This window comes from Dendropsophus ebraccatus, chromosome 12 (assembly GCF_027789765.1).
Source record: "Dendropsophus ebraccatus isolate aDenEbr1 chromosome 12, aDenEbr1.pat, whole genome shotgun sequence".
NCBI classification, from domain to species: Eukaryota; Metazoa; Chordata; class Amphibia; order Anura; family Hylidae; genus Dendropsophus; species Dendropsophus ebraccatus.
This window is the reverse complement of record NC_091465.1, coordinates 57,024,373-57,039,451: the sequence shown is the minus strand read 5'-3', so window position 1 is coordinate 57,039,451 and position 15,079 is coordinate 57,024,373. Positions and strand designations below refer to the sequence as shown.

Below are 15,079 nucleotides of genomic sequence, written 5' to 3'. Positions count from 1 at the left end.
CTTACTGTTCCAGTAGCCCACTAAGGGCATGTGATACATACTGTTCCAGTAGCCCACTAAGGACTTGTGATACATACTGTTCCAGTAGCCCACTATGGGCATGTGATACATACTGTTCCAGTAGCCCACTAAGGGCACGTGATACATACTGTTCCAGTAGCCCAATAAGGGCACGTGATACATACTGTTCCAGTAGCCCACTAAGGGCACGTAATACATACTGTTCCAGTAGCCCACTAAGGGCACGTTATACATACTGTTCCAGTAGCCAACTAAGGGCACGTTATACATACTGTTCCAGTAGCCCACTAAGGGCACGTGATACATACTGTTGCAGTAGTCCACTACCTTTCCTAATCTCTGCTCAGATTGCGACCTAGCGTTCGTACAGCAAAATGCGTGATACTCGTGAAAATGTGATGCTCTACGGACGCACTGCTGCTCATATAAAGTCATCCAGCATCCAGGAAGAGAACAGCACAGATCTCCCCCTACACAATGGACTCTTCCAGCTCAGAAACAAACTGCCAAATGGTGACCGACAACTTTTCCATGACCATCCTTATGTAATAGGGCCAGTGTCCTATTACTGATATATTCCCTGACCCCCCTTATGTAATAGGGCCAGTGTCCTATTAGAATGTTGCTCATAATATATATTCATGAGCAAAACTTGTAAAATTCATATCAAAATTTAATTCTACATTTTTTTTTTTTAAATTAAAGCTGGAGACGGAGTCAGTACATTTTTTTCCGACTCCAATTCCGACTCCGACTCCAGCCAAAAGTAGCTCAGACTCCAACTCCGACTCCAGCCAAAAGTAGCTCCGACTCCATGACTCTGACTCCACAGCCCTGCAGCTTACTGCCATCTGTATTCTCTTAGCACAGTCTGTGGAAATTTGTCAGAAGGCTCCTGGCTGCAATGACAATCAGGTATATTGCAATTGCATTGCGAGGGGTGCCTTTTGGAACCCTGACAGGACTGGCAACTAGCTAGTCCGTGAGAATACCAAGCAATCTGATACAATACACCAGTTCTTACTACAAGAGACTATTGCAAGTAATGTCCCAGAGCACAAGTGAACTTCTTTTGAACCTCTCTGATATCCAGACCACACAGAACACAGACTGACAGGGAAGGGAGATGGCAACTGTCCATCACTACTCAGGGCTCTTTTACACAGACAGATTTATCTGACAAATTATTGAATCCAAAGCCAGAAATGCAGTTGAGCACAGTCATATGCATCTGACTGAATTAAACTTTCCAGATTTGTTCTCCTTGCAGTCAATAATTTACTCACTTCAATAAGTTCACTGGTCACAATACATTCCCTCTTAGCCTCCTTATTGCATTCACTGTGCAGGATCAATAGCAATATATTTTCCTTTTTTGTTGTTGCTGTTTAGAATTTTCAGCCCCTTTATTTTTAACCCCTTACATGACAAAAATGCCATGGAAGCCTGTCACTTATCGATGCATGGCATACATTTACACCATGAAGTCCCAAGACTCTATGAAGCGAGCTTAGGAGTTAAAGGGAACCTGTCACCCCCCGTACCGGGGTGACAGGCTCCCGACCCCCCGTTAGAGCCCCCTATACTCACGTGATCCCGCCGGGTCCCGCTTCTGGAGATGGTCGGGTCATGGAGATATCAGCCGCTGCAGCCCGGCGCGCGCGTTCCTCAGATGAGTCCAACGCTCATAGAGAATGACGGAGCGCTGGACTCTCCTGTCATTCTCTATGAGTGTTGGACTCATCTGAGGAGCGCGCATGCCGGGCTTCGGGCGTTGATATCTCTGTGACCCGACCATCTCCAGAAGCAGGACCCGGCGGGATCACGTGAGTATAGGGGGCTCTAACGGGGGTGACAGGTCCTCTTTAAGCTTGCTTCATAGAGCATCCTCACAGTTAAAGGGAGTGTGTCATCAGAAAATTACTTATTGTTTAAATAATGTTTTTTTTTTAAAGAATATTTGGTGTTTTTTTTTTTAATTTTCCATTCTTCTATCTTTATTACAAAATAATCCTAAAATCTTGCAGTTCTCATTCTCCCCACTGGGGCTAAAACAAAGCGGAGACTTAGGGGGAGATTTATTAAAGTGTGTAAAATTTAGACTGGTGCAAACTGCCCAAAGCAACCAATCACAGCTCAGCTTTACTTTCAGCACTGCCTAAAGCTGAGCTGTGATTGGTTGCTGAGGGCAGTTTGCACCAGTCTAAATTTTACACCCTTTGATAAATCTCCCCCTTATTGTTCTGTTTGTGGTAATCAGAGGCGGCTGCTGTAAAATGATCTGAACAGCAGTGCAATGTGACACCAGTAGATAAAGGAGACACTTAGGCCCCCTTCACACGTCCGGAAAAACCACCCAGATTTCCTATCAGGAAATCCGGACGGTTTTCCGGACCCATACACTTTAATTAGGCACGGACACCCTTCCGGATTTCTCCGGAAGGGTGTCCGTTCCGGAAAAATGATCCGGAAAAAATAGGACATGTCCTATTTTTGTCCGGAATTCCGGCCCGGACGCCCCCATAGAAGTCTATGGGAGCGCCGGAATCACGGGCACTTTCCTGATGTACATCAGGAAAGTGGCCGGGATTCCGGACTGCCTTCTCACCCCCCACCGCCTATACCCCTCTCCCCCACAACTCACCCTGCACCCGACTCTTCCGTCCTCCTGCTCCCTGGTGCCGCGCGTCCTGGAGTGCACCGGGTCCTGCTGTTGGCCGCGGGTTGGCGGCCCCCGCCCGGCCCCCTCGCTTGGCGGCAACCGACAGACACCACCCCCCCCCCGGACTTCAGGTTGACGAGCCCCCCCCCCCCCCCCCGGACCGCCCCCAACCGCCAGCACCGGCGGCCCCCGAATCTCGGCCGCCCGCCTGCTCGCTCGCCCGATCGCTCACCCAGCAGAAGACCAGGACAGGTGAGATCACTGCTCTCGCTCTCCTCCCCCCCCCCCAAAGACGTAAAACTCCCACCATGTCCTGTCAGCAGGGCATGTTGGGGGTTATACTTCTGCAACCTAGATGGCCACAGGCTGCAGAAGTACAACTCCCATCATGCCCATCTGACAGGTCATGATGGGAGATGTAGTTCTGCAAACTGGATGGTCACAGCTTGCAGAAGTATAACCCCCATCATGCCCTGCTGACAGGTCATGATGGGAGTTGTACTTCTGCAGCCTGTGGCCATCTAGGTTGCAGAACTACATCTCCCATCATGTCCTATTTTTACTTCTTCCATCAGGAAATCCTGAAGGTTTTTCCTGATGGTTTCCTGAAGGTAAAAACGGATTACTGTCAGGAAATCCTGATACTATCCTGATGACATTTAAGGTCTCCTGATCAGGATTAGGCCCAATTCACACGTCCGTGTCAGTTTTTACTGTCAGGAAATCCTGATCAGGAGACCTCAAAGGTCATCAGGAAAGTATCAGGATTTCCTGACAGTAATCCGTTTTTACCATCAGGAAACCATCAGGAAAAACCTTCAGGATTTCCTGATGAGATAATATGGTCTAGTATGCCAACATAAATCACAGGTACCCACACAGCCCCTAGTGTACCTGGATGGCCACAGGCTGTATAACTGCAACTCCCATCATGGCCTGCCAGCAGAGCCATGATGGGAGTTGTACTTCTACAACCTGGATGGCCACAGGCTGCATAACTACAACTCCTATCATGGCCTGCCAGCAGAGCATGGTGGGAGTAGTAGTCCTAAGGGGTAAACTCACCTGTCCTGTATCCTGCTCTGTCGAGGTTGGGGTCCGGGAAGAGTGCAGTGCAGATGTCCGGGCGGTGGTCTGAGGTGCGGAGCATGCGGCGGGCGGCCCGGTGGTGATTTCCTGGGGGGAATGCGGTTGATCGTCCGGTGGTGAGTTTCGTGGCTGGGGGGGAGCGGCGAGTTGGTGCGGGTGATCGGCCGGCGGTGAGTTTCGGGGAGGGGGTGGGTGCGGGTGATCGGCCGGCGGGCAGAGTGCGGGGGGGGTGCGGGTGATCAGCCAGCGGCCAGAGTGCAGGGCGGGTGGTGGGGGATCTCAGGCAGTCCTGTGCTGAGGTCCGGGTCCGAGGCTGGCTCTCTACCAATCCGGAATCGCGGGCACTTTCCTGATATACATCAGGAAAATGCCCGTGATTCCGGCGCTCCCATAGACTTCTATGGGGGCGTCCGTGCCGGATTTCCGGACGAAAATAGGACAGGATCTAAAAAATCCGGTAGGGTGTCCGTGTCTAATGTTAGCCTATAAGACCGGAAATTCGTCCGGATTTCCTGATAGGATATTCAGACAGATTTTCCGGACGTGTGAAGGGGGCCTTAGAGGACCGGGACAATTTCAATTTTTGCGTTTTCATTTTTTCCTCCTTGTGTTTAAAAGGCCATAGCACTTGCATTTTTTCACCTAGAAACCCACATGAGCCTTTTTTTTTGCGCCACTAATTGTACTTTGCAATGATAGGCTGAATTTTTTCATAAAGTACACTGCGAAACCAGAAAAATTTTCAATGTGTGGTGAAAATGTAAAATAAAAACGCATTTCTTTTATTTGGAGGGTATTTTTTACGTTGTTCGCCCTGGGGTAAAACTGACTTGTTATATATGTTCCTCAAGTTGTTACGATTACAACAATATGTAACATGTATAACTTATATATTATCTGATGGCTTGTAAAAAATTCAAACCATTGTTAACAATTAAATGTTCCTTAAAATCGCTCCATTCCCAGGCTTATAACGCTTTTATCCTTTGGTCTATGGGGCAGTGTGAGGTGTCATTTTTTGCGCCATGATGTTTACTTTCTATCGGTATCTTGATTGCGCATATGCAACTTTTTGCTTGCTTTTTATTACAATTTTTCTGGTTTTGATGCGACCAAAAAAGCGCAATTTTGCACTTTGGGATTTTTTTGCGCTTATGCCGTTTACCGTGCGAGATCAAGAATGTGATTAATTAATAGTTTGGGCTATTACCCACGCGGCAATGCAAAACATGTTTATTTATTTATTTATTTTTATTTAGAACATGGGAAAAGGGGGGTGATTCAAACTTTTATTAGGGGAGGGGGCTTTTTATTAACAACACTTTTTTTTTTCTTTTACACTTATACTAGAAGCCCCCCTGGGGGACTTCTAGTATAAGTACACTGATCTCTCATTGAGATCTATGCTGTACAGTTATATAGCATAGATCAATGAGATAGGCACTCGATTGTTTCCGGCTGCAGCCGGAAGCAATCGGGTGCCAAGTCGGGATCAGCGCCATTACGGCGCAGACCCCGGCCCGAGCCGGATGTGTGGATCACTCCTCCAGGACAACGTCCAGGAGAAGCGATCCACCCCACTAGACACCAGGGAAGGGCTGCATAGGGTTATCGGATGCAGATGTCAACTTTGACAGCTGCATACGATTACTTAATTAGCGGGCACGGCGATCAGACCGTGCCCGCTAATAGCCGTACCTGTACACCCAGGGTCGTCCAGAGGTTAAAGGTAATGTTTTACAATCATCTCAAGGTAACAGAGTCTGTTTATTGTCTTCTATGTCCTTGAGTCAGGTCACTAAATGTACAGCACTGTACAGCAGGTCACTACATGCTGTTTAAAAAAGCTCCGGCAAATTGGCCGCCCCCCATAACAATGTACAAAAAATAAAATTGATAAATTACAGTCAGAAAATAGAAACAGATTTGAGTAAAAGAACATGTTTTAGTATCTCATTCTAATCAGTAAAAGAAAATACATGCTCTTTAATGACAGCAATAGCAATTGTCGATAACCTTTGCTGTCATTAACCTCTTAGGCTATGTTCACACTACGTATCTTTCCGTTCACAGTGCGAACCGCGAATATACGCACGTAGTTTTGAGGTTGATACGTTCGCTTGAAAGTATACTATATACGGCCGCACAGTTCACACTACGTATGAACTTACGACCGGATCGTATATGGCGCCGTGAAAAATGAACAAGACCATTGTTTGAGGACGGAAATGTTCCAACTCACGGCCGTGGATTTCCATGCGGTCCCGTACTAAGTACTTATTTCAGCCAAATTGAACTTGATTTTTCGATCCAAAAGGTTCTGTGAGTTTTATTGGGCAGATTTCCAAGTTAATGACCTGTTTCAGATCGCTTCGAAAAAAGCTAGGGAAGCAGAACTGTACTACGGGCATATGTTCGCAGTTCGTACGCATCTGGCCGCATGCCGATTTTTCCCACGCCCATAGTTTCAGCCGCACATGTACGGTGGCGTACGAACTGCGGACGGAATCGTACGGTATCAAATCGGATGGTATCAAAACTTTTGCCATGTCTCTATAAAGACAGGTACACTTTAAACCCTTTTCCGTTTGGTACCCCTGCAGTGTGACTGCAGGGGTCCCAATCATTTCCCTGACTGCAGGAGATAAAAAAAACTAGAGTGCAGGAGACTCTATGAGAAGATCACAGATAATGCTATGTTCATACAAGGTCAAAAATAGAAAAAAGGCGTACGCTTTTATTGTATTGCCCCCGTAAGAGTTATACAAATCACCAATATACACGTATTATGGGAAATGCACATAAAGTGTTTTTTCCCTGCACTTACTACTGTATCAAGGCTTCCCTTCCTGGATAAAATGATTATGTTACGACCCGACTCCAAGAGCTGTGCGGGCTGTGGCTGCTGAAGAGGATGATGGCAGAGGGATGCTTAGTGTCCCTCCAGTGCCCTTTGTCCCTCAGTGTACCTCTGCCATCATCCTCTCCAGCAGCCACAGCCCGCACAGCTCTGAGAGTCGGGTGGTGACATTACCATTTTATCCAGAAAGTGAAGCCTTGATGCAGTAGTAAGGGCAGGGAATAAATAACTTTATAAGCATTTCCCATAATAAGTGTATATTGGTGATTTGTATAACTTTTGGCAGGCAATACAACAGTTTAATAAAAATTTTTGACTGACTTCTCCTTTAAAATAACGTTATAGCCGCAATTTAACTGACTGCAATGGCTATGCATTGAAGTCAATGGAAAAAACATTTTTACTATTAAATCCAATGGATTTTTAAATTAAGACACACCCAAAGGCCAATTAGTCCACCTAAACTAGAATAATGAGACTTAAAATAATTAGACTTAAAATAACGGACATCATTTTAAACAGAGCTGAAAAAATGTTGTGTGAACATAGCCTAACTATGATCAATGCTATGCTATTACATAGCATTGAAGTGTGTAACCTACCTAATGATTTACACAATGCTTTTTTTATTATAATGACGCCTTATTTGATACTTAAAATACCAGCCGTTGTAAAAAAAAATTTAAAATAAAAAAATTGGACAAAGCATCTTCTTCAATAAAAGTTTAACCCTATTTTACATATAAAACTTGAAATAAATATTTGACATTGCAGTGTGCATAATTATCAGACTTAGTAAAATATAACAATAGTGTTCCTGTACGGTGAACGGCTCAAAAGAAAAGGGGGGGGGGGCAGAATTGATTTTCTTTTTGTCACATTATCTTTCAGGGGAAAAATAAATTATAAAAAATACGCAAAAATTCCCATCTACACAAATATGATACCAAAAAATTATGCCCCAAACATCCCTATAGGAAGAAAAGTAAAAGCGCTATGGCTGGTTATAAAAAACTTTCAACATTTTGTTGGAATACATACGGTGTAAGGAGACTGTTTTCCAGATTGGACACATGTGTAGCGTACGTTACCAAAGTTTTAAAATCAGTAAATGATTCGCAGCTGAAATTTTGAGGCTTGACACAATAAAAGTATTCTTCATTTTCATGGTCAGCATATTCACAGAGTTCATCTTTTTTATCCAGAACAAATCCACACTTTGTCACCACTTCTTTATTTCCACTTGTGAATTTTCCAGAGTAATCTAGTTGACCATACCAGCTATTTCTTGACTTCCAGAGAGCAGAGATGACTTCGCTTGGGTGCATGAGAAATACAGTCACCACAACTTTACCTTCCCATAATAAAATAAAATGAACATGGTATGTTCCATTGTTAAAATCTTCAATTCTCCCTGAAGATCCGGCTCCCTTGACTGGATCATAAATTCTTGCTCTAAGATAGTCTCCTCCATAGGTTTTCCTTTTTCCTAGATAATCAAACACATCAACTTGCACAGTTAATTGATCCCCAACACAATAACTGTTTTGGGGGTTGATAATGAAACCTTTGCTATTCTGCGCACTTGTTGTATTATCTTTATGCATAAAAGTTACTTTAGGTATCTTTTGGTCTATCTGATTGAAGATTTCCCATATCTGCTTTTCCATTTCCGAAACCTTCTCAGGAGCATTAGTTGTTAAATTAACAGTCTTTTTATCAGAATCCTGTCAGACGGAAAATATTATAAGTAGTTGTAAAAATAGACAATAATAATAGAAACATAACAGCAGTTTAAACGCAGCATATCAGTTTTTGGTTTCTCAAAACTTTACTAGTACATTATGGGACCCTGTCACTTAACCCTTAGAGGACCTGGCCAATTTCAATTTTTGCATTTTCGTTTTTTCCTCCTTGTGTTTAAAAGGCCATAGCATTTCCATTTTTTCACCTAGAAACCCACATGAGCCCTTATTTTTTGCGCTACTAATTGTACTTTGCAATGACAGGCTGAATTTTTGCATAAAGTACACTGCGAAACCAGAAAAAAATTCAAAGTGTGGTGAAATTGAAAAAAAAAAACGCATTTCTTTTATTTGGGGGGTTTGTGTTTTTACGCTGTTCGCCCTGGGGTAAAACTGACTTGTTGTGCATGTTACTCAAGTCGTTACGATTAAAACAATATGTAACATGTATAACTTTTCTTTTATTTGATGGCCTGTAAAAATTCAAACCATTGTTAACAAATATATGTCACTTAAAATCGCTCCATTCCCAGGCTTATAGCGCTTTTATCCCTTGGTCTATGGGGCTGTATGAGGTGTCATTTTTTGCGCCATGATGTGTTCTTTCTATCGGTACCTTGATTGTGCATATGCGACTTTTTGATCGCTTTTTATTACAATTTTTCTGGATTTGATGCGACCAAAAATGCGCAATTTTGCACTTTGGGATTTTTTGGCGCTTACGCCATTTACCGTGCGAGATCAGGAATGTGATAAATTAATAGTTAGGGCGATTACAGACGCGGCGATAGCAAACATGTTTATTGATTTATTTATTTGTTTATTTTTATTTATAACCTGGGAAAAGGGGGGTGATTCTGACTTTTATTAGGGGAGGGGGCTTTTTACTTATAACATCACTTTTATTTTTACTTTTACACATATACTAGAAGCCCCCCTGGGGGACTTCTAGTATATACACTTTGATCTCTCATTGAGATTTTTGCTGCATAGTTATACAGCAAAGATCAATGAGATCGGCACTCGTTTGCTTTCGGCTGCTGCAGCCGAAAAGAAACGAGTGCCGAGTCGGGGACGGCGCCATCTTGGAGAGGTCCCCGGCTGGCATCAGGTACAGAGATCGCTTCTCCAGGACAACGTCCCGGAGGAGCGATCTCACCCAGTAGACACCAGGGAAGTGCTGCAGCCGGTAATCGGAAGCAGCTGTCATCTTTGACAGCTGCCTCCGATTACCTGATTAGCGGGCACGGCGATCGGACCGTGCCCGCTAATAGCCGCGATCCCGGGCTACAGAGGGACACTGAGGGACACAGGGCACTGGAGGGATCCCTCTGCCTTCATCCTCTCCAGCAGCCACAGCTCGCACAGCTCTGGGAGTCAGGTTGTGACATCACCATTTTATCCAGGAAGTGAAGCCTTGATGCAGTGGTAACTAAAAAGCACTTTATGTGCATTTCCTGTAATAAGTGTATATTGGTGATTTGTATAAAACTTTTGGGGGGCAATACAATACTTAAATAAAAATTTTCGCCGGACTTCTCCTTTAAGGACCAATGATGTACTGGTACATCAGTGTTTCTGGCGGTGCTATGAAGTGAGCTCAGGAGCTAAACTCACTTCACAGTATGTGGGTCCTCACTGTTAATGACGGGCTGCCGTGATTGTGCGGCCACCCACCATTAGCCGCCCGCAGCATTCAAAACAGTGACAGGAGATGCACTCCTGTCACTGTCCAGTTGGTACCCCGTAGTGTAATACGGGGGTCCTGAACATTTTTACTGACTGCCGGAGGTCTCTTATCTTCCTCTTTACCGCTGGTAAACTCTATGTAATGATGGCAGATAACACTGATCAATGCTATGCCATAGCACAGAAATGATCAGTGTTAGTAATGTAAAAATGTTAAAGTCCCCTAGGGGACTTAAAAAGTGTAAAGTAAAAAAAATCTAAATGTTTTTTAAAAAAACATGATATAGCCCCTCCCCCAATAAATTTTTTAATCCTTCCTTTTCCCATTTTATAAATAAAACATTAAAAAAACAATAAAATAAATAAACATATTATATACCATAGCATGCGTAATTGATCGCTCTATTAAAATAAAGGAATATTGTTCATGTATGGTGAGCGCTGTAAATGAAAAGCCGTTAAAAAACGCCAGGATTGATGATTTTTTTTCGTACATTTTACATATAAAAAAAATAAAAAGTGATCATAACGTCTTGTACAAATAAAAACTAGAGATCATGGCTCAAAAATTACATCCTGTAAAGCCATGTAGGCAAAAAAATAAAAACGTTATAAAAGGTTATAATAGGGCCATTTTAATCATATCTATTTGCAAAAGCAAAGGCTTACTGAAAGAGGCTTTCCTCATTCCCAGATAATCATACACATCAACCTGTACAGGTACTTGATCCCCAACACAATAACTGTTTTGGGGGTTAATAATGAAACCTTTGCTATTTTTCGCAATTGTTATATTATCTTTATGCATAAAAGTTACTTTAGATATCTTCTGATCTATCGGATTGAAGATTTCCCATATCTGCTTTTCCATTTCCAAAACCTTCTCAGGAGCATTAGTTGTTAAATTAACAGTCTTTTTATGAGAACCCTGTCAGAAAGAAAAAATATTATAAGTAGTTGTAAAAATAGACAATATTAATAGAAACATAACATCAGCTTAAATGCAACATATAAATTTTTGTTTTCTCAACTAAGGGCCCTATTCCATCTGATTATCGTTCAGATTTTCATTAAGTCGTTCGAATCTAAGCGATAATTGTTCGATTGAATAGCAGTTAACGATTAACGACTGAACGAGAAACCATTGTTCTTTTAATAAGACCTGGATCTATTTTTATAGTTGCTCGTTTGCAAGTCATTCGCATTGAATAAGACGTTGTTCGGTCAGTCACAGTAGTGACGAACGCAATAGCGACGACAAGACGACTGCAAGAACGATCATAAGTAACAATTATCGCTCCATGTAAATAAGTGAACGATTTTAGGTCTTTCGCAGTAGTGGTCGTTTGGATCGTTTATCATTATCGATTATGCGAACGATAATCGTCCCGTGGAATAGGGCCCTAAAATAGTTAAAGAGAAGCAATCACCAGGATTTCAATAACTAACCCCTTAAAGGGAACCTGTCACCCCCCGTGCCGGGGTGACAGGCTCCCGACCCCCCGTTAGAGTACCCTATACTCACCTAATCCCGCTTCTGGAGATGGTCGGGTCACGGAGATCTCAGCCGCTGCAGCCCGGCGCGCACGCTGAGAGATGAGTTCAACACTCATAGAGAATGACGGAGCGCTGGACTCTCCTGTCATTCTCGGGCGCCGATATCTCCGTGACCCGACCATCTCCAGAAGCGGGACCCGGCGGGATCACGTGAGTATAGGGGGCTCTAATGGGGGGTCAGGAGCCTGTCACCCCGTCACCGGGGGTGACAGGTCCTCTTTAAGGACCCATGACGTACCAGTACATCATGGAAGCCTGTCACTTAAAAAGGTTATCCACCTAAGAGCTAAAAAATGAAATGCTCCCAAACACTGAGTATTTTGAGCCAGCAGTTTTTCTAGCTGCTACCGTTCCTGAGTTACAAGTTTCTCTAAAAGCTGATTTATATCCAATATGGTTCTGGCCAGGAAACTACATTTCCCATCATGCATCTTCCTGATTGGTCTGTTTGCATACTCGTCCCCTTAGCTTTCCTTTCTGCCCACTGCTGTCATTACTATTGCACTTAAAACAAAGGACTGTTTTTTTTCCTCTGATTTTGCATCACATCACCCCACAATGTATTTCTTACTAGCTGGCGATGTTGCAGAGTTGACATGTTGTGTGGATGCTGGAGCAGGCATCCACCCGGGGTAGGTGGTTTGGAGGGGATTGGTGGTGTGAGCAGGAGGGAGTTGGAGCACATACCCCCATAACCAGATGCTCACTCCAGCTCCCCCACCACTCACCCCAGCTCCCCTCTAAGCGGAGATGCCTGCTCCTGCTCACTGGTACTCAGGGGTGGGGGTGGGGGCTTGGGGAAGCTGGAGCGGACATCAGCTCATGGAGTGGGGGGGAGATGCTGGGGTGAGCATCTGCCCATGGAGGGGAGTGGGGCTGGGGTGAGCGGGAGCCCGAACAGGCATTGTTTATGGGAGGGATGGGCAGTGGTGTGGAGCTGAAAGGTAGTGCCAGCTCTTGATACAGGGCTGGGGGCGCGGGTGAGTGAGGCTGGGGTGATACAGTGCTGGGGGCTGGGGTGAGCGGGAGCCCGAGCAGGCATTGTTTATGGGAGGGATGGGCAGTGGTGTGGAGCTGAAAGACAAGGATCAGCCAACATTGTGCATGTCAGCTGTTTGCTGCTTTTTAACAGGTGCTATTACATCAAGTGATTATCAGCCCTAAAAACCGATAATTGCCAAAGATAGACAATAATAACTTGGTGTAATAGGGCCTTAATCCCCTTTACGGGGTATAAGTGTCCTTTAGAAGCTTAGTAACGATGATTGTTACTAATGATTGTTATTGCTTTCGTCCTGTCGTCTCCACTACTACTGCGAACAACCGAACAATTTGCAAATGATTAACGATAAAAATAGGTGCAAATTCTATTAAACGACCAATGATCTAACGATTTTTCAAACGATAATCGTTCAGTGTAATACCACCCTAACACAGTAATCTGTCCTATTGTTTGAATGCATTGTTATGACCAGCAATATGCAAACATGTTCATAAATGTTCGTATGTTCTTACAAGCATGCCGCTAATTGTTCATGTCCGCCGATCACAAACAATTTGTTCGATTATCAGAATTGTTATAACAATCATTTAAGAAAATTTTCGAACATGCGAATGTATGCAACTGCGAATTTAGAAGTCATGTTCACTACTGGCATTACTGTGATTGGCTGTATGATTAGCGCCATGACATACATTATGTACATGCTATAAAAATGCAATGCTGAGGCAAATTTTCTCACAGTCTTTCCTCATTCTTGTGCCGTTCAGTAGGGAGAGTGAAATGAGCAGGCACAGCATTATATATATATATATATATATATATATATATATATATATACGTATATATATATATATATATATATATATATATATAAAAAAAATTCCATTAACCCTTTGAGGACCAAGCCCAAATTGACCCAGTGGACCACGTCAATTTTCATGTTTTTGTTTTTCCTCCTCCCATTCTAAGAACTCTAGCACTTTCATATTTTTTTCTACAGGGCCACGTAAGGTCTTGTTTTTTCAGGGAATAAGTGTACTATGTAATGGCGTCTTCCGTTCTACCATAACATGTATGACAGAACCCCCAAAATATTATTTATGAAAATATAAATTGGTGAAATAGGAAAAAAACAATGCAATATGGTAACTTTTGGGGGTTTCCTGTGCCTACGCAATGCACTATACGGTAAAAGTGACCTGATACCATTATTCCATAGGTCAGTCTGAACGCAACCATATGCAGGTTTACACAGATTTTCTGATGATTCTTTTTTTTTTATTGAAATCCTTTTTTTTTTGCAATGTTATTAATAAAATGGTCCTTTTGTGACTCTTACAACGGTTTTAGTTTTTCACCTATGGGCTGTATGGGGTATCATTTTTTGCGCCATGATCTCTTCTTTTTATTAATACCACATTTGTGTAGCTCAGACATTTTCATCACTTTTTATAAAAAAAAATCGGACAATTACGCATGCTGAGGTATATAATATGTTTATTTATTTTTTTTTATATGTTTTATTTATCAAATGGGAAAGGGGGGTGATTTTAACTTTTATTGAGGGAGGGGCTTTTGGGTATTGTAAGAAACATTTTTACTTTTTTTTTTTTTTACACACTTAAAGTTCCCCTGGGGGACTTTTACATGCAATACTTAGATTGCATTCACTGATTACTGCTATGCCATGATGAAAGACAAACGACTGTGATAGCAGCGATCTGCTGCCGTCACTCGGTGGAATAGAAGCAGCGACAGGAGACCGCCACTATCCTTTATGGGCTGCCCAAACGATCATAGAAACATCGTTTGGGCATATGTCGGTAGAAAAAGACCACTGGGTCCATCTAGTCTGCCCTTTTAGTATTTTCTTTCTTATTATCGTGTTTAAATTCTGTTATTGTATATTTACCAACCACCTCTGCTGGAAGTTTGTTCCAGGTATCTACTACTCTTTCAGTAAAATAATATTTTCTCACATTTCTTCTGATCTTTCCCCCAACTAATCTCTCACTGTTTCCTCTTGTTCTTGAGCTCAGTTTTTTACTAAAAACACTCCCCTCTAAACCTTATTTAGTCCTTTAACATACTTAAAGGTTTCAATCATGTCCCCCCTTTCCCTTCTTTACTCCAGACTCTACAGATTCAAATCCTTAAGTCTTTCCTGATATGGTTTATGCCTCACACCCTCCACCATTTTTTTAGCCCGTCTTTGGACCCGTTCTTTTAGATGAGGTCTCCAGAACTGGACACAGTATTCCAGATGTGGCCTCACCAGAGCTCTGTACAGAGGGATCACAATCTCCCTCTTCCTACTGGTTATACCTCTAGCTATACACCCCAGCATACGATTTGCTTTCCCAGCCGCCTGGTTGCACTGGTGACTCATTTTAAGGCTGTCAGAAATCACTACCCCTAAATCCTTCTTTTCTGAAGTCTTTTCCAACACAGTA

General features: G+C 43.0%; 1 protein-coding gene across 4 annotated transcripts in view; it reads right to left on the bottom strand.

Moving 5' to 3' along the window:
• Positions 1-15,079, bottom strand: part of LOC138769040 (NXPE family member 1-like) — an 83,974-nt gene that overhangs the window by 36,871 nt on the left and 32,024 nt on the right. For all 4 annotated transcript variants that reach the window (XR_011359202.1, XM_069947203.1, XM_069947205.1 and 1 more), the window contains 2 exons: positions 10,884-10,994; positions 7,674-8,359 (listed from right to left, as the gene is read on the bottom strand). Coding sequence is in view for 3 of the 4 variants with exons in the window: in XM_069947203.1 (XP_069803304.1) it covers positions 7,674-8,359; positions 10,884-10,994 (797 nt within the window). In the remaining variant the exon portion in view is untranslated. The remainder of the gene's footprint in view (positions 1-7,673; positions 8,360-10,883; positions 10,995-15,079) is intronic.